The 18,347-nt window shown below is 51.4% G+C and overlaps 2 protein-coding genes across 2 annotated transcripts in view; one reads left to right on the top strand and one right to left on the bottom strand.

Annotated features, from left to right (window-relative positions):
- SACM1L (SAC1 like phosphatidylinositide phosphatase) overlaps positions 1-3,773 on the top strand; it is a 59,388-nt gene extending 55,615 nt beyond the window's left edge. Inside the window, exon 20 of the mRNA XM_072786524.1 lies at positions 1,928-3,773. Coding sequence (XP_072642625.1) covers positions 1,928-2,064 — 137 coding nt within the window. The 3' untranslated portion in view covers positions 2,065-3,773. The remainder of the gene's footprint in view (positions 1-1,927) is intronic.
- Positions 3,774-9,642: 5,869 nt separating this feature from the next.
- The window catches only part of SLC6A20 (solute carrier family 6 member 20), a 38,279-nt gene continuing 29,574 nt past the window's right edge, over positions 9,643-18,347 (bottom strand). The window contains exons 8-11 of the mRNA XM_072786523.1: positions 18,013-18,217; positions 16,061-16,220; positions 13,105-13,270; positions 9,643-10,942 (exon numbers count right to left, since the gene is read on the bottom strand). Of these exons, the coding sequence (XP_072642624.1) occupies positions 10,790-10,942; positions 13,105-13,270; positions 16,061-16,220; positions 18,013-18,217 (684 nt within the window). The 3' untranslated portion in view covers positions 9,643-10,789. The remainder of the gene's footprint in view (positions 10,943-13,104; positions 13,271-16,060; positions 16,221-18,012; positions 18,218-18,347) is intronic.

The raw sequence follows: 18,347 nt of genomic DNA, 5'->3' as shown, positions 1-18,347 counted from the left end.
ACCTTACCCCCTTCTCATCTCCACAGCATCATGTCCCTTTCTTACAGCACTGTGTCCTTTGGCCTCATAAGCATCTGGGGATCTCTTTTTCTGAGGTGGCGTATCTCTGTGGTGTATCCAGCATCCCTAGTGAACATCTCTCTTTGTGGGTCATGATTTGCATATTCGTTTATCTTTCTCACTGGATAAGCAACACTTTGAGGGCAGACACTGTGCCTTTCTCAATGTTTTATCTCCTGTGTCTGGGATATAGTAAGCCCTCAGCAAAAATTTGCTGAGCTAAGGACCCTTAACACCACCCCTACGCGCATTCTGGAGCAGAGGGTCAATAGGTACCTGTTCATGTCTGAAATCCCTGTAATCCCCTCCGTGTTCAGCGCCATAGGCAGTCATGACATAGGCAGGGAGCCATCCTGTTGTACTCTAGGGCAGGAGTTAGCAAACATTTTCTCTAAAGAGCAAGATAATAAATAGTTTTGACTTCCAAACTACATACCATCTCCATTTGCACATTATTTGTTTTGACAACTTTTGGAAATGTAAAAACTCTTCTTAGCTCACAGTACGAAAACAGGCTGAGGGCTCTAGAGCACGGGCAGTGCTTTGTGGCATAATTTGGGCCCTGTGTCCAGTCTGGGGACAGGAAGGAAGGTGGACAGGGCCAGCGAGCACGTGCCTCTCGTGATTCCTAGGGGATCATGCTCTTCAATCCCTAGACTCTCTGACTTCTTTAAAACACTGCCTAGTGGATGCCATTTTCTGGGAGCCTGTCGAATTAGTTTTGTTACTTTGATCTCTTCTGTGTTTTCTTGACATCCCTGTAGAACGTCTGGGGAGGGAGGAAAGTTGACAGCTCAGCCTGAACAAGTGATGATTCCTTTGGGGAATGTCCTGGGTTGGGCTTGTGAGGAACTGCCTTTCTTCTTTGTCCAAGAAGAATTTTAAAACTCAGAGGTGTGAAAATGAGCGATTATGTAAATTTTTATAAAAAGAGATGGATGCTGAGGATAGCAATGTTTCATGTTAGTGCTATAAAATGATGAGCATTGTGATGTTTAGATGTGATAGCATCTGATTTCTAGCCTGTTCTTTGGGTTTTTAGAGAATGGGGAATAAGCGCAGCATGATCTCCGACAGCTTGCTAGGAAAGAGCCTGCCTGGCATGCTTTCTCACCGTCTCCTGGCCTCTGCACACATCTCCCAGGTCTGCAGGTGCAGTCAGTCCTGTCACAGGAGGGAAGCTGTGCTAGGTTCAGCTGCTCAAGTAGTAGAACAAAGTAGATCTTTTCCCACTGCTACTAACCCTCGTGAACTCTAGACATTGCAAAAAATGCTTATCGGGAGAGTTGTGTGAAATTGGTCATTAAGATATGTTACTGAGCTTTGTCTTACACACTTTTATACATAGCTTTTCTGAAGCATGTATGTATGTTTTGTACAGTTATTTTTTGTGTAGGCATCTTGATTGTGGTAAATGTATTAATAGTTTCTTGTAATATAAAAGTGCTGAGTCTAAAAGTAAGTAATTATTTGCATGATTGGAATGCAAATAGTTTGGTCAGGTGGTTTTTAAGCTGTGGCCTCTAAATCAGTGGCTTCGACATACCTGGAAACTTGTTAGAAATGCAGATTCTTGAGCCCCACCCCCACTTGCCAAGTCAGAATCTCTGGGGTTGGCCCCAGCAGCCCACACCTTGTCAAGCTCTGGAGAGTTCTGATGCCAGTCAGAGTTCAAGAGCCACTTGTTTAAACCTTAATTGAGAGGTTCTTATATTTTTCCTGCAGATGTGGTAATAAACTTTGATATTGTGAAGATGAAACTTTAATATTTAAACACTGGACTTTAATTTTGCTAAGCAGCTGAAAACTGCCTCTGGGATCAATAAAATGATTTTTATTTATCAACTCTTTTTTTATATATCAATAGGTGACACTTGGACAGAAACACTGGCCTATGTGCTTTTCTGGGGAGTTGCAAGCATCGGAACATTTTTCATTATTCTTTATAACGGCAAAGATTTTGTCGATGCTCCCAGATTGGTCCAGAAAGAAAAGATGGACTGAATTTGTGTCTGTGGAAAGCGGCTTGGCTTAGAAGATTCCATTATGCAGAACTGGAGTCTTTACTGACCCGCTTTCCACGTCACCCCGAGGTCTTTCGAAAGCCTTTCTCCAAAAGCCCACTCTGTGCGCCGTGTGGGGGGATGACCTCTGGTCAGCCTGATGTTCCTGCCTTGACCATCTCTTCATTACTTGGACAGCTCTAGTTATAATTTGAAGCTCTTCTGTAATTAAAAGGTAACCTGAATCCAGCTCCTGGAATGGAAGGAATCTATTCCTTGTCAATTTAATCAACTCTTGCAGAATAAGTAATATATTTAAGAAATCTAGCTTCTTTCCTTATTTAAAATGGTAAAATTATTTTTCTAGCTCAGTTTCCTTATTGTCACTGTAGAGGCAGTTGCTGTTAGCAAGCGAACTTCCCCACACATCTTTGAATTTTTCTTAAAAGTTGAATAATAAGCTAATTTGCCTGTGTGTATGCAGTGTGAGTGTGTCACAGACATCAGGTAGTTTGACAAAGCAGATTGTGACCTCCTGGCAGGGCTGGCGGGGACCGGGGCTGGCGTTTCGGTTGAGCTGCCTTCTGAGTTCAGCTTGAACTTGGGTGTGAAGAAGAAGTTCAGATTTACTTTATCTTTTTTAAAAGGTGTAAATGAAATCAAAGAATGTAAAGTCTGTGTCTTATGCTAAAGGTCCAAAGCCGCCTCTGTTTTAAGGATTTGCCCCAGTGTGGAAGATACCCTCCGTTGGTCGGTTCCTCCCTCCTGGATGTGTTGGTTTCTTTGGGGTTCGTTCATTGAGACTCGTGAGCCTCTGGGAGGCTCTGGTGCTGGACTTGGTGTTGCACTTGGAGGCAGCAGCTGCTTTCCACGCATGGTACTATCAATGCTTTTCACTCTGTAAAGGTTTCTGTTAACGATCAATAAATGTGTCTGAAATTTCGTGCTTCCAGGTAGTTAGAGTTCTCCAAATCAAGGACCAACTTAAATGTTAATTTATGTGCAAAAACAAGCCTGAAAAATATGCTTTAGAAGCTGTGCATAGTTTCTAACTATAAGTTGGACTGTATATTCAAACTGTAATTATGAGGTTTAAATATTAGGAAAGTGTGTAGGGTAGCATACTTGCCACTATTTTAAAACTGTCAATTAAATACTGCTACAATATTTGTGTTGTGCTTGAAAATATGTACAGTTTTTTTCAATAGTAAGACCTTCTGTTGTCCTTAAATCTCTCAAAGCGCCTTTATTTCAACATGACTTTTTTTTTTCAAACATTATCTTTTATAAACGTTAATAAAGAGTCATTGCTTCTAGAAACTCTAAAGGAGATAGTAGCTGGAAGCCCTCTGTAGCTTAAAATCAGTCATTAAAACTCACAATAGGGTAAGTAATTAGGACTACCTATTCTTAACATGTAAATAAGCATAATTTGTTCCAAAGATGAAACATTTGAAACTTGGTTCCTGTCTACTGTAATATATTACTCAAGTGCTACTGGACATTTCACGTGAAGAACCGACTTCCACAACCACAGCAAAGACCAGCTGGGAGCTGCTCGTGTGGCTCATGTGGCTGCTCTGCAGCAAATGGACTCATGCTGGTGTGTTAGAGCCTAAAGTATCCGTATTCAGAACCTGCCGTGATTTTATTTCTAAATTCATGTACTGTACATCCTTAAGTGAAAATAAATGTCATACTCTTTTCTAACCACCGTTGGTATCATTCCTATACTTTGTCTCGAAAGGGATGTTCTTTAACAATTTTTTTAAAAGATTCTATATGGGGATCCCTGGGTGGCTCAGCGGTTTAGCACCTGCCTTCAGCCCAGGGCGTGATCCTGGAGTACCGGGATTGAGTCCCACATCGGGCTCTCTGCATGGAGCCTGCTTCTCCCTCTGCCTGTGTCTCTGACTCTCTCTCTCTCTCTCTCTCTGTGTATCTCTCATGAATAAATAAATAAAATCTTTAAAAAATAAAAAATAATAATAATAATAAAGATTCTTTATGAGGGGCACCTGGGTGACTCAGCGGTTTAGCGCCTGCCTTCAGCCCAGGGCGTGATCCTGGAGTCCCGGCATCGAGTTCCACGTCGGGCTCCCTGCATGGAGCCTGCTTCTCCCTCTGCTTGTGTCTCTGACTCTCTCTCTCTCTCTCTCTCTCTCTCTCTGTCTCTCATGAATAAATAAATAAAATCTTTAAAAAATAAAAAATAAAAGATTCTATATGAGGGGCACCTGGGTGGCTCAGCGGTTTAGCACCTACCTGCCTTCGGCCCAGGACATGATCCTGGAGACCCGGGATCGAGTCCCACGTCAGGCTCCCTGCATGGAGCCTGCTTCTTTCTCTGCCTGTGTCTCTGACTCTCTCTCTGTGTCTCTCATGAATAAATACATAAAATCTTAAAAAAAAAAAAAAAGATTTTATTTGAGAGAGAGCACGAGCAGAGGGGAGGGGTACAGGGAGAGGGAGAAGCGGACTGCCCTGCTGAGCAGGGAGCCCCATGTGAGACTTGATCCCACGACTCTGAGATCATGACCTGAGCTGAAGGCAGATGCTGAGCCACCCAAGTGTAAGTAAGCAAGACATTTCATAGGTTCTGAAATCCTGCTTTGCAGGTATCACTTGAGAAATTGTTTTTTCCTCTATTTTTTAGTTATAGATAAAACCAGGGAAACATTTAGTAAAGTATGATATCTATAAAAAGATTTCCCTGGCACCCCACCCCCCAAAAGTTAGTTTTTCAGAATGACACAGGTCTTACGTGGGAAGAGGGACAGTGTTGCCTATTAGAAAATGATCTCTCAGGCCACGGGAACGTGTGCATGAATGAAGTGGGCACACTGGGGTCAACCCTTTGGCACCTAGGAGGCCCTCACGGGATTGAGGCAACAGTCCTTGGAGATGGGCTGTGGGGTATACAGTCCCCCTCAGGAGCCCAGCAGAGCCGCCTCGGGCTGTGTCGTGCCTGTCCCTGGTGGCAGCTCCCAGCATGGGCTCTAGCAGCTTCCTTTCTTGCACACTGGTGAAGGTGAGCTGCCCCAGCGGCTTCCTGTGAAGAGGTTTTCAGGAATTCCCTACCACCCACCACCTGGGACCTTCTGTCCTTCCCTCCCATACATTAATCGGTGTTTTGTGCTTGGGCATCCAGCTCCTCCCTTCCATGGGGCAAAGAGAAAGGTTAATGATCCTCTGATTGCCTGGCTTGAGTATGAATGAGATTTTAGTCCATGTGTTACCCACGCGTCTGTCTGTGCTTTTATTTGCAGCTTTGGAATAGCAAGTTTGTCCAGTTGAGGATCCTGGGGCTGGGAGTGGGGAGGGGTGGGGGAGGCGGTCCCCAGAATGATGTGATGCAGATTCCTCCGTTCTGACAGCAGGGGATGGACTTGTGTCAGGATTGGAGTTGTTGCACCAAGCCCAAGGCCTGGCCAGAAGGGCGGGGAAAGCGCAGGCGTGTATGCGTGTGCAGGGGCGGGTGGTGCTGGGGGCAGCGGCTTACACAGATGAGGGTCTCGGGGTTGTCTCGTTCAGAGTCCCGAGGTCAGAAGAAAGTATCCCAGTGAGGATATGTTACGTGTCGGTTGCCCCGTGAGGCCCCCAGCACAGCTGCTCGGCCCAAGGAAGGCGGCAAGGCGGAGTGCCAGTCCTCCGTAACCTAAACTCAGGAGTGTCGTCGGTCACGTCTGCCGTTTCCCGTGTGTTGGGAAGCAGTCACTGGATCCAGCTCACGCGAGGGGAGGAGAGGGACCACACGGGGCATGAGTGCCAGGAGGTGCGCATCTCTGGGCCATCGAGGAAGTCTGCCGTCGCAGCCGATGAGAGAAAAACCCAAAAGCCGGGGACTCCAGGCTGGGGCCTGGAGAACCCGGTGGCCCCTGCAGGCAGTGCCGCATAGGCTGGGACCGCCTGCGTAGCACACGAGCCCCGGAGTGGCACAGGACGACCGTGACGTTTGTTCTGCTCGCACAGCCCTGCCTGGTAGGCCTCGCTCCTCTGGGCTCCGCTTGGCACGAGTGGTGTGGCTCCGAGGCCAGCGGCCCCCAGCAGCAGCAGCTCGCCCCTACCTGGGACGGGCCGAGGGGAGGGGAGAGGGAGGAGGCGGACACAGGCTCTGCGGTGTGCAAGGGTCTCCCCGTCCGGAGCAGCTGCCCGAGGGCCCCGCGCCTGGCACAGCCGCGCTGCTGTTTGCGTAGCTCCTGGCACCCTTCTCTCCGTGGAAGGAGCCTGGGGAAGGACACCTCGCCCTAGAAGTTCAGGACCTCAGCTCAGTCTCAAGCTTCACTGCTTCCCTCCTGTACTTTTGGGCGCCCGTAACAGAACGGGGGAGAAGAGGCCCTGCACCTGTGGAGGCCCGTGTGCTTCCCAGGCCCCCCCACTACGTCCTCCCAGAGAGGTACTTGTCTTGCTTCACATTAACTCCTATTCCCTATTAGTTGAGGACGCCCGTGTATTCCTAGAGAGGTTCACACGTCAGCATGTTCATTCGGATTTATATACATATATATTTTTTAAAGATTTTATTTATTCATGAGAGAGACAGGCAGAGGGAGAAGCAGGCTCCATGCAGGGAGCCTGACGTGGGACTCGATCCCGGGTCTCCAGGGTCACGCCCTGCGCTGAAGGAGGTGCTAAACCGCTGAGCCACCGGGGCTGCCCTCATTCAGATTTATAGATCACAGTTCACTTTTTACCCGATCTGATGCAGATGGACATCTGGTGGTTTCTGGGGGTAGCTCTTGCACTCAGTTACGGGTTCTCCACGCTCTAGGAATGCCGCTTGGCTCTTTACTTTCTAGCTAGCATTTATGGAATGACCACTTTGGATCAGTCACTATAGTTTGTGCTGCTGCGGGAGGAAAATGAGAAATAGAGATACTTAGCTTAGCCTCCTGGCTCACGACGGAGAGTGTTTCTCCCTGGCATCTGCCCAGAAGAGGAATTAGAAGCCAGAAATAGACAAGATAACATGAAAGCATTTTCTAAATTGGTTGTGCCATGTATATGCCTGGTGGTTCCATGTTACTACCAATGCCCGGTATGCCAAATGGGCCTAATTTTTTAATCTGGTAGGTATAAAATGGTATCTCATTCTGGCATTTCTCCAATCACTGATGACACTGAGCATCTTTTCGTAATTCTTTTTTTGGTCGTTGGTGTTCCTGTTCTGTGCCTTGTTGAGGTCTTTTTGCCTGTTTCTGTTAGACTGTCCTTTTTGATTTGTTGAGGTTCTTTATATTCTAGAGAGTAGTTCTTTGTTGGTTTATATGTGCTATATAAATCTTCTCCCAGCAGAGTATGCAGGGCAGGGCCCTCATGTTAAACAGTCTTGCTTTTTGAAGAAAATCTAAGTCCCTGGTCTGGCCCAGAAGGCCTTACTGACCTGACCCTGCCCACTCCGTGCCCACCTCCGATCACCCTCCCATTCTAACCACTGGCTCCTTTCTGCTCTCTCTCACCCCTGGGCCTTTGCACGTGCTGTTGCCTCTGCCTGGACAGATATTCCATCCTCAGAGAGCCTCCTCAACCACCTGATTGATGTGCTGCCCCTCTCACACCATCACTTGACCCATTTCTTGGCTTCTTAAAACCATCACAGTCTCTACTCCTCTCATTCATTACCCATGACCATCGCTCTTCCCTTCCAGAATGTAAGTACCCTAAAGATCAGGAATGTGTCTGTTCTGTTCAGCACCATCCCCGGCACCTACCCCGGGACTGATGTGCAACACACCAGTTGGTGATCTCAATAGAGGCTGATAACATGCAGGTAGGCGACTGTCAGGAAGTGGTTCCCATGTCAGAGACCGGTCAAGACATTCTGGTTAAGAATTTCCTATTTGTCGATGATGTTTTTGCCTTACAAGTGAATGTTTAAATCTGTTACCTATTTTTTTCTCTTCCCGTGACTAATGTCAAATAGAAACTGATGGGAGAGTTAATTCTCTGACCCAGCTTTTCTGACAATAAAGTGGAACAGCCACAAATTAATTTTTCTGCCTAACTCGTACAAAAGTCTAACACAATAGCTTGGACACACGCCCCCCCCACCCCCCCGGCCCCAGGACAATTGTGAGGGCACACTCAGGCCTGCTGCGGTTTCTTGCCTCCGCCAGAGAGAGCCCCCGAAACGGGCAGGCTGGGCAGCATGCCTCTCAGAAGAGTTGAAAAAATTTTGCATCGATTCAGAAGAGCTCACACTGTTTGACATCCAGCAAATTAAACATTATTTTTCTGATCTTTCTTAGGGAATCTGACCATCATGTGAGGGTCTTTGTCCGTTGCATCAATGTGGTTTCATTGGCTGTGTGAGGGGGAAATGTGGAAGGGGATAGAAACAAGATGCCGGGTGGAGTCTCCTTTATTTACTGTGTTTTCGGAATCAGCTTGTCTTTTTACATAATGATGGAAAATCTTGTATGAAGAAAGAGCTCTTAAAACTGCAGCCAGTACATGACCCAAAACCTATAGATGCAGTTGTTTAGGATTTTATTTATGAGGACAATTGCTAAAAACCCTGATATTTCTCTCCCAGATTTCTTAGAGCTAAGTCAAGGGCCATTATGTCTCGAGCACTAATAGAGAGCTCCCTGGAGTCCACGATCTGGCCGTGGCATCATGGTGACTGTTACGTGGACAGGGATGAAACGTCCCCTTGTCCCCCCACCCCACCCCCCAAGCCCTCCTGGTGGAGGATAGACAAACACCAGATGACCACTTCTGTGCAGCACCTGGGAAATGGTCAACCAAGAATTTTTTGAGACAGGACTTACTCCTGGTTCAAGAGGATTACCGAGAAATGTTCTGCTCTTCGTGAAGTTCACAGAAACCAGAATAAAACTGAACCAAATTTAAGTGCTCGCACGCAGGTGGTTTGAACAGGCGGCCAGGTATAGAAACATGGACATCCAGTCACTGAATAAAGCAATGATTTAGGACAACGTTGGTCTCCGTGGTCCTCAGGATACTCGGCATGTGGGTCTGAAACACCCTGCTGGTGACTGACCCCCGGGAGGGGCGGCCCATGTGGTCAGACCGTGACCGTGCCAGGGTGAGGGTGGGGGGTCCCTCTCTGTAAGGATTCAGGAACTGTGTGCCGTGTATTTGACATTGAGTGTGCCCACGGTCTCAGCCCTGATATGTAAGGTTTTTCGACGCTAAACCCTCTGATGGAGAATCAGAGGACCGAGTATTAGTGGTTAGTAAATGCTGGGGCACGCATTTCAAAGGCAAGTGATTTGATTTTTTTTTTTTTTTTTTAATGTAACTGGCCATGAGGTGAAGCTAGGAAGTATTGATAAGATGGCTGTAAAAGATAGCAGAAGACCTTCCTAATGCCTGTTTTCGTTATAGAGGACATTTATAGCATGAAAAAAGTTAAAAAACCAAAACGCAAACCTCCAGCTGATGTCCTATATGAGTGTTTGTCTTCAAAAATGTTTGTACAAATCTACCCAGAGAAACTTCCCTGAATTCTGTATGCCGGTGAAGCCAGAATGTTAGGGCAGGAAGGTGCCCTCTCCACTTAGGGATGACCTTGATCTACTTATTGCCGTTAAAAAAAGACAGGAGACGTTGGCACGGTGGACTGATGCTGTATCATAAATATAGAGTCTTCAGTTCCAGGATGTTCTGTTAGAGTTATATACACTTTAGGAAACTTATGTACAAATAATTTAAAATTGATCGTAAGTGATGTTCATGGTCTTTGCTATATAAAGAGTTGGGTACCATGTCCAAATATCACATCGTCTATGGGCAAGTTAGATTTGCTTTCACCCTCCAGGTGGCTCTGGCACCTTTTCCGATGTGTAACCCCCCGGGGTAGGGTCCGTCTGCACAGACTGCTCAGGTGGTTTGGGGTTGTGAACTGTAGTTGGGAAGACTGGCCCTGGACCCAGTGTGAGAGACCTCAGATCACAGAAGTGACCCCCTTTTTATGGATCCCAACAAAGGCCTCCCCTCTGCCTGGTCAGCCAGTCCTGGAGTGAAGAACACAGCAATTGCATATTCACCATGACTCAAAAAAAAAAAAAGAGAGAGACCTGATTTTGCTCGAGTGATGTTCAGATCTGTCCTCTCAGGTGCTTTAAAACAAACAAAAAAACCCCTCTTTTCAAACTGATCTGAAAAACAATTGCCCTCGCACCTGGGTGGCTTGGTGGTTGAGCATCTGCCTTTGGCTCAGGTCGTGATCCCGGGGTCCGGGGATCAAGTCCCGCATCAGACAACCCCCAAGGAGCCTGCTTCTCCCTCTACCTGTGTCTCTGCCTCTCTCTGTCTCTCATGAATAAATAAATAAGATCTTTTAAAAAACAAAAAAACAATTGCCCTCTGATATTTTGGAATTTCTCTAGAAGAAAAAAATCGCTTTAAGTTTTATTCTGCAAAAATTATGGTCAGATTTGAGCTCACAGTGTGTCTGAGTTCTAGGACTTCCCTAGAATCAAGAAAGCAATTGTCTTCAAGACTGGCCTTGAAGAGCCTGCATCTTTGGTGACAAGGAGGCAGCACGGTGCGACCCGGGGGGAGGCAGAGGGGACCAGGGGCTGCTCTGCAGGTGGAGTGTGGGTCCCAGGGACCCTTCTTCCGCGGTTCTTCTTGGTGGACTCGGGGACGACGGGCTGAGTATTTCTGGAGTAAATAACTGCAAAAGCAGCCGAGGAGATTCCCCCTGTAAATCGTAGCCGCAGAACAGTGAGCGCGGTCTCCGGGAAGCCCAGTCCTCAGGCCACGGGGGGCGTGTCTCCCTTCCTCTTGAAGCAGCGCGTGATGAAAGTCCCCAGGGCCACCAGGGGGATGCACATGGTGGAGGAGGCCACCAGCAGTCCAATGACGGCCAGTGCGTGGGGGGGGTAATCCTTGGTCACGAGCTGACCCTGAAAGGAGAAGCTGAGCGTCAGCGCCAGGAGGCCCGGCAGGCAGAGAGCTTGGCTTGGCCGAGAGGCTGTGGGCGGCGGGACTGTCTGGGATCGGGACTGTCTGGGATCGGGCTTCCTTACGGGCCACCTGGCGCAGCAGCTCGCTGGCAGGTGTGCCGGGGAGACTAGTTCCCCTTGGCTGCTTTCTCTTCCGTGAAGTTTTCTTTTTAAATTTTATTTATTTATTCATGAGAGACACAGAGAGAGGCAGAGGGAGAAGCAGGCTCCATGCAGGGAGCCCGACGTGGGCCTCGATCCCGGGACTCCAGGATCACGTCCTGGGCTGAAGGCGGCGCTAAACCGCTGAGCCACCCGGGCGGCCCATCCATGAAATTTTCAACCAGCGCATACAGCCGCTACTTGGCTCTACGCCTGAAGAGTAACCCCAAAAACAATCAAGGGCCTTTCATTTGAGGCACCATCAGGGCACCTAAATGTAGGGGGCTAACCTTCCTTAGGCCCCTGCTGCCCAACAGAACCTTCTGGGCTGATGGAAATGTTTCCGTATCGGTGTCCAGCATGGCAGCACCCAGACACAGGTGGCTACGGAGCACACGCACACGCACTGTGGCCATGAGAGTGAAGAACTGAATTTTAAATTGTATCACGTTGTAATGAATTTCAGTGTAAATAGCCACATGTGGGTTGGCCACCATCCTAATGGCACAGCCCTAGTCTTACAAGAAGTCTTGATGGACCTCTGGATTTAGTTGGTGGATGTTTCCCTGAATGCACATGCTTTAAAGCTGATGAGAAAACGTGGCCAAGGGACACCTGGGTGGCTCAGCAGTTGAGCACCTGCCTTTGGCCCAGGGAGTGATCCTGGAGTCCTGGGATTGGGTCACACATGGGGCTCCCTGCATGGAGCCTGCTTCTCCCTCTGCCTGTGTCTCTGCCTCTCTGTCTCTGTGTCTCTCATGAATAAATAAATAAAATATTTTTTTAAAAAGTGGCCAAAAAGCCAGTAAATGTCCCCTTTCTATGCGGGAGCCACAGAACAGCTACATCCCAGGAGAGCAGGTGTTTGCTGCCAACCAAGCGTGGTTTGTAAGCCAAAACGTGGCTTAGAGTGTGGTGTGGGAACCAGCCCACAAACTTCTCGTTCCTCCCCAGTCCCTTTCTTTTGTTCTGTCCTGACCAGTCCAGAAAGTGGGAGGAAACACGTAGAAGCTGCTTTAGCAAATAGGCAGCTTCATCTTGAGTCTGTTGCATATAAGAAATAATTGGAGCCTGTATTCTATGTATCTTTTCTCATTTGACTTTTTGACTGGTTCACTGGCCTTGCATTTTATGAAAGTGTCAGGATGCTATGGATTGGGGAAGACACCCCGGCCCCCTCACCGCCACTGGAACCGGGGTGGGAGCGCCTCCAGCCACCATCAGTTGTGTGCTCACGTGGAGCTGTGTCCTTCACCCCCCTTCTCTGCACGCCACCATGCACACTGGACACTGAGGGACACGTCCTCTACCCCTGGGCAGACGAGTGCCTGCTGGCCTGAAGTGTTACTGTCCTCACAGCATAAATATTCCCCATGGGAGTGCGTCTGTGTAGGGACAGCCAGGGCTGGCCTGCAGGCCGAGGGCATCCGTGGCCGCCCTTGTTCACATAGGGATGGACACTTGCCCTTCCGGTCAGTGCACGGTGGCTGCCTGGTGCCCTGAGTGAGCCTGTTCTGTCCCAGCTGCACCCAGAGCCACAGCCACCCAGGATCTGGCCATGCAAGTGCAAGGGCAGGTCCCCTTGGACTCCTGTGGCATCCCTTCCAGGGCCCGGGCCCACGCCCTCCGGGCTCCCTCTGCCTTTCCCGAGGAGGCCTAAGTGGTCAGAGGGCCTGCGGCCGAGGAAGAGGGTGCTGCCCAGGCGGGAACCAGTCCCATCAAGAGGCCTTCTCCTGGCCGCCGGCACAGGTCCCCTGGGAAGTTCCCGCTCTCTTTCCCAGAGCACATGTTGGAAAACTCAAAGCCCACTTGCTGCTGTCCTGGGCTGAGTAAATACCCGGGTGATGCTTCCGTGTTGAGACGAATAACCTGCCCACACCGGGGAAATGGTTCTTTGGTTTCAGAAAACTGAAAGCCGGTGCTCGAGAGCGAGCCCCGGGGGGCCCTGAGACAGAGGGTACCTGGGAGGCGTCCCAGGCTTGGTACTTCAGGGTCCCCGTGAGGATGTAGTCAGTCAGGTAGAAGACAAAGAGGCTGACGATGAGCAGCGGGCTGACGCCGGCCCAGATGACCTTCCAGTACCAGTTCAGAGTGCGGCCAGTCATGGCCTTGAGGTCACTTTCAAATCTATTTGGAAAATGGGGAGAAAGTCTGGATTATCCATGCTGTTGGGGTGAGGGGGCTTCAGCTTTCATATCCCTGTGGTCCCAGGAAGATTCTGTTCTGAGCACCATCGATGACCTCTTGGGATCCCTCCCTGGTACCTCCTGGGGAGAGGGTGAGGGCAGGGGGTGGAGGGGGGAAGGGGTGAGGCCGCCGCAGAGCAGTGGAGCAAGGCAATGAACCACCCCATAGTTAGGGGGACGTCCGAAGAGATCTTCCCGGTGCTAGAGGAAGGCGCTGGTGTAGACCAGGGGGCGGCTCCCAGCGGCGGCAGGAAGAAACAGCAATGCGGGACATTTATCAAGCCAGCATCAACTCTGGGGAGGAGGGTGCCCAAGCTCTGCCCCCCCTCCTCCGTCCTGGTATCAGCGACTCTATACTGCACATAAAAATGCCTCCAGAGGGGAATCTCTTTTGTACCCTGGAACCAGAGCGGGTTTGCTGGGGCAGAGGGGAGAGCCAAACCCAGGAGCAAAGCACTTTGGGCCTGGCCCGTTGTGGCGGGCACAGAGAAGCCAGAGCAGCGGTCCCCAAAGGTGGCTGCCCGCAGACACCGCTGTGATGGCCATCGTGTCTGCGGAATGTGTCTTTTTCTTCCCTTTAAACGGAGTCTCTTCCTTAAATTTAGCAATAGTGCAACAGCATCGATTTTACCGTGGGTGTGACAAGTTACTCATGCTGATACAGACACAAGGAAGTATGGAAAGTATCTTCAGCACTTCGGGAGATGCCCACCCAGCCATCATCCCATTTAACAGCAGAAGGCATCAAGGCCCCAGGCTGTGAGGTGACTTGCCCGAGGGCACCCAGGGTAGTTTTAGGCCCAGACCCAGGCCTAAAACCCAGGTTGGTGTACTGCCTCCCGTCCAGGGTCTTGAAACTGCCCCCGAGGCGCTCTGGCCTTGGAGAGGGGTGGGGGTGGGGCGGGGTGAGCCTGTCAGCAGCTGCAACCACAGCCACCTGCCACACTTCGGCCTGTTTGCATGTCCTGAGTTCCCGCAGAAGCCTGCAGCTTGTCACCTGCTCCCATGCTGCAGCTGACCTGGCTGGCCCCTGGGTTCCAGGCCATGAAGGCTCATGTCCTTCGTGTGAATACCTGAGATTTTCAAGATTACACGTGGCAGAAAGGGCTGGGGTTCTCTGTCCCTTCACATCCTCTGCCCCCCACTTTGCTGGATAGAGAAGGTTGGGAAGAGCGAGCTGGCTGGGGGTGGGAGGGGTGGGGGGGAGGTGACATGGCACTGTTGCTAGGTGTCACTAGATGGCGCTGTCCCCTGGGCAAGCAGAGAGAACCGCTACAAATTATACCCCATTCTTTGAGATTCACAATTGTCTTCAAGGCTCCAAGAAGTCCAATAGGAAAGAAATCTTTGCTTTAACTTATTATGTCCTGAAATTATTTGATCATAGGAGTCCCTTGGTGTGACAGGAGACCCCAGGGCTTCCCGGACACAGTGGGGAAACGTGGCTCAAGGGGTCTGGTTTCTGGAGTCATGGCTTGTCCTCCCCACCCCCAACCCCTCCAAACCAGTTTGGAGGATGGGAAAAGATGGAGGATGGGGGGCACACCTTGACACACCTTTGTAATCGGCTCACATCTGAGCAGTGCTTCCCAAAGTGCAGTGTGCCTTGGATCCCTCACGTGTTAAAACGTCGGATCTGATTCAGTGGGCCTGGGTGGGCCCCAGATCTCACGTTTTAAACAAGCTCCCTGGAGGCGCCTGGGTGGCTCAGTGGTTGAGCATCTGCCTTTGGCTCAGGTCGTGATCCCAGGGTCTGGGGATCGAGTCTCCCATCAGGCTTTCTGCATGGAGCTTGCTTCTCCCTCTGCCTACGTCTCTGCCTCTGTCTCTCATGAATAATAAAATATTTAAAAATAAATAAACAAGCTCCCTGATACCACTGAGGCTGCTACTCTGGGACCACACCTGCAGTAGCAAGGCTCTCTAGACCCGCGGTTGTCAGACTGAGGTCCCCTGACTCCGCTGGGAACTTGTTAGCAGCATGAGTCCTGGGGCAGCTCTCTGCACCTAGGTGATCAGAAGCCCTGGCGTGAGGCCCAGCAGGTCAGAACCGACCGTCCACACTCAGGTTTGGAGTCTGCTCTAGACCAGGGGTCTCAGCCCCACCGCACCTGCCATCGCCTGGGGAGATTTAAAACATTCCAGGGCTGGGATGGAGAACCTGACATCCTGAATCTGCAGCACTTTCTAGGGTGTAAGTTATGCACTGGACTTTGGTCAGCGCGCTCGAAAAATACTGATGTTCACGGATGATCAGAGTGTCTCGTGCCTGGAGGCACGGTTCCCTGCCCGGGTAAGCCGCTGGGGTCCAGCAGGGTCCACGGGCGAATATCCTATAACAAAAAGTAAAAATACAGGAAGTGGAGAGAGGAGGTATGAGCGGAGGGTGGGACGAAGGAAGAGAACCAGCCGCGCACAGGGACAAGCAATGCCAAGCTGGAAGCTGGAAGCCAGGGGTGGAGGGCCTGCGGGAAGGGGCGTGGCCTCCGTGGGGGCGTGGCCCAGGGGCGTGGCGGGGCCCAACAGGGGCGTGGCCTCAGCGGGGCGTGGCCCATCAGGGGCGGGGCCTCAGTGGGGCGGGGCCTCCACGGGGCGTAGCCCCAGCGGGGGCGTGGTCCGGCGGGGCCTCCGTGGGGCGTGGCCCAAGCAGGGGCGGGGCTAGTCGGGGGCGTGGTCCGAGGGGGCGTGGCCTCCGCGTGGGCGGGGCCAGCGGGGGGCGGGGCCTCCTCACCTCCTCAGCCCGTACACGTAGCACACAGCGATGGTCTCCACCAGGACGATGAGCAGCAGGGACAGTGTGGCAGCGTAGTCATTGAATATGTCGAACCAGTAGTTGCCGGCCTCCATGGTGAACACCAAGCCGATGACACAGTTGACGAGGCACACCAGACCTGGGGCCGCAAGAGCACGCGCTCACCAGCCTGAGACGCCCACCCGTCCGTCCAGCTTCCTCTGCGGCAGCAGAGCCGCGGACCCCAGGGGGACTGTGCCGGGGACCGGCCTCCCTGCCCGTGTGTGCCACAGGTGCGTGGGTTCAGGGACGCCAAAGGTGTCCCCGAGGAGGGGTGTCTGCACAAGTCGCTGATGTCAACTCAGGGAGCTGTCCTGCATGCAGGGGGCATGGAACTCAGTGGAAAAGAGAAAGTTGTGGGCACTGCTGTCTGGGGGGTAAGGGGGGTCCCACCCAGCCTGTTTGCCCCAACAAATCAGCCCCTGAGCTCACAGATTTGCACTGGCGGGGCACCCCTCCCAGGACTTCCTAGGGAGGACTCACACCTGGCCAGAGAGGGAGTAGGGAGGGGAGGGGAAGATAGGAATGTTTACCCAGCTCCCGCTACTGTGCCCCAGGCACACGGCAGACATTGGATCTGATAGTCTGGGGAGCCCCCTTTCACAGCTGGGGAAGCCAAGGCCCAGAGATATGGAGTAACTTTCCCCACATCCCACAGCATGCAAGTGGTGGAGTCGGGATTCAGACAGAGGCCCCTGTGCCTCCAGAACTGAGGTTCTTGTCCCAGTCTCCTTTGGCTGACTCCCCCCCGGGGACCCCATGAAGTTTTTGACTCGGAAGCTCGCACCTGCCCTTCCCAGCGCCAAACCATATACCACCAGTCACCAAACCCCAGTGCCATCTTGAGAGGACACACAAGGAGAAGGGGCTACGTGCTGGACACACACGTCACACGCACACGTCACGCGGCTACAGAGGCCAGGCGCAGGGAGGGATGCTCAGCACTAGAGGGTTCTGACAAAGGGTGGGCAGCTCCACCTGGGTGGTCGGGATTTTAAGGGGATGGGATGAGAACTGGGTGGGATCCGAGAGCTGGGAGAAGGGATGTCCTAGATGCAGTGGGATGGCGTCATCATGGGCAGGGGTGGGGGCTACAGGGTCCCCCAGACACAGCCAGGAAGGATGGCGCAGATGGATGGTGGAGTGAAGAAGGGAGGAGGGGTGATTAGAAAAAAATAGGTCCTTCCCTAAGAACGCCCCCACCCCACCCCCCTGCCCGCCGCAGCAGAATGGGAAGGTGCATGGTGGTGGGTGGTCTTACAGGGGATCATTTATCACACAGGCAGGAAAGGGACAGACTGGCAGCCACTTGCCACAACAGGGTGAACTGCACAGAGTTTGGTGAAGACGAGATACAAGGAGCACAGATGGTGTGATTTCATTTATAGGAAGTTCAAGAGTGGGAAAAAACAATCCTAAATGGTAGCAGTCAGAGAGAGGTGGTTTTGGGGACAGAGGTCAGCGTATGGACCAGGAAAGGGTGGCAAGGGGCTCTCAGGGGCGGTGGGGATGCTCTGTATCTTGACTTGGGTGGTGGTTACTTGGGTAGAAACCTGTAAAACTCATTGAGTTTGTGTTTAAGCAATGTACACATGATAATTGTACACTTCAATTAAAACAAAGACAAAAAAGCAGGTCCTCTCCTAGCCTGAAGAGTTCTGAGCACCACGTTGGTGACTTTGCCCTTTCCCATGGCTGGAATGGAGAAGCAGAGGCAAGGGCGAGTCACACAGACCAGGTCCTTGATGGCCCGGAGGAGGAGAGACCATGGCAGGACCTCTGGGAGGTTGGCACGTCGACGAGCACAGGGTCCTGTGGCAGCTCGCCCATCAGCTGGCGCCCCACGCCCGGCCCTCCCGGATCCAGCCTCCTCCACGGATTGGCCCACTCACCGGAGATGGCCTCCTTGGGCAGGTGACGGGAGATGACCTTGCTGTCGGTCAGAGGCGTGAGGATGGCCGCCGTGTTCCCCAGCATGCTCCCAATGCCCAGCATCAGCAGCATCAAGAAGTAGAGCACCGACCATAGCTGCGACACCTCCATGTTTTTAATGGCCTCAGTGTAGACGATAAAAGACAGGCCAGTGCCCTGGACTGCCTGCCCGTGGTAAGAAGACACCGGTTACACACCCAAGGGACGTAGGACTCCTCAAGCACACCCGATGCTAAGCAATTTGGGGGACCCTGGAAGTGGCCATGAGAAGCCACGTTCTGAGGTTGGCTTTGCC

This window comes from Canis lupus, chromosome 19 (genome assembly GCF_048164855.1).
Source record: "Canis lupus baileyi chromosome 19, mCanLup2.hap1, whole genome shotgun sequence".
In the NCBI taxonomy this organism is placed as follows: Eukaryota; Metazoa; Chordata; class Mammalia; order Carnivora; family Canidae; genus Canis; species Canis lupus.
This window is presented reverse-complemented; position numbering and strand designations above follow the sequence as displayed.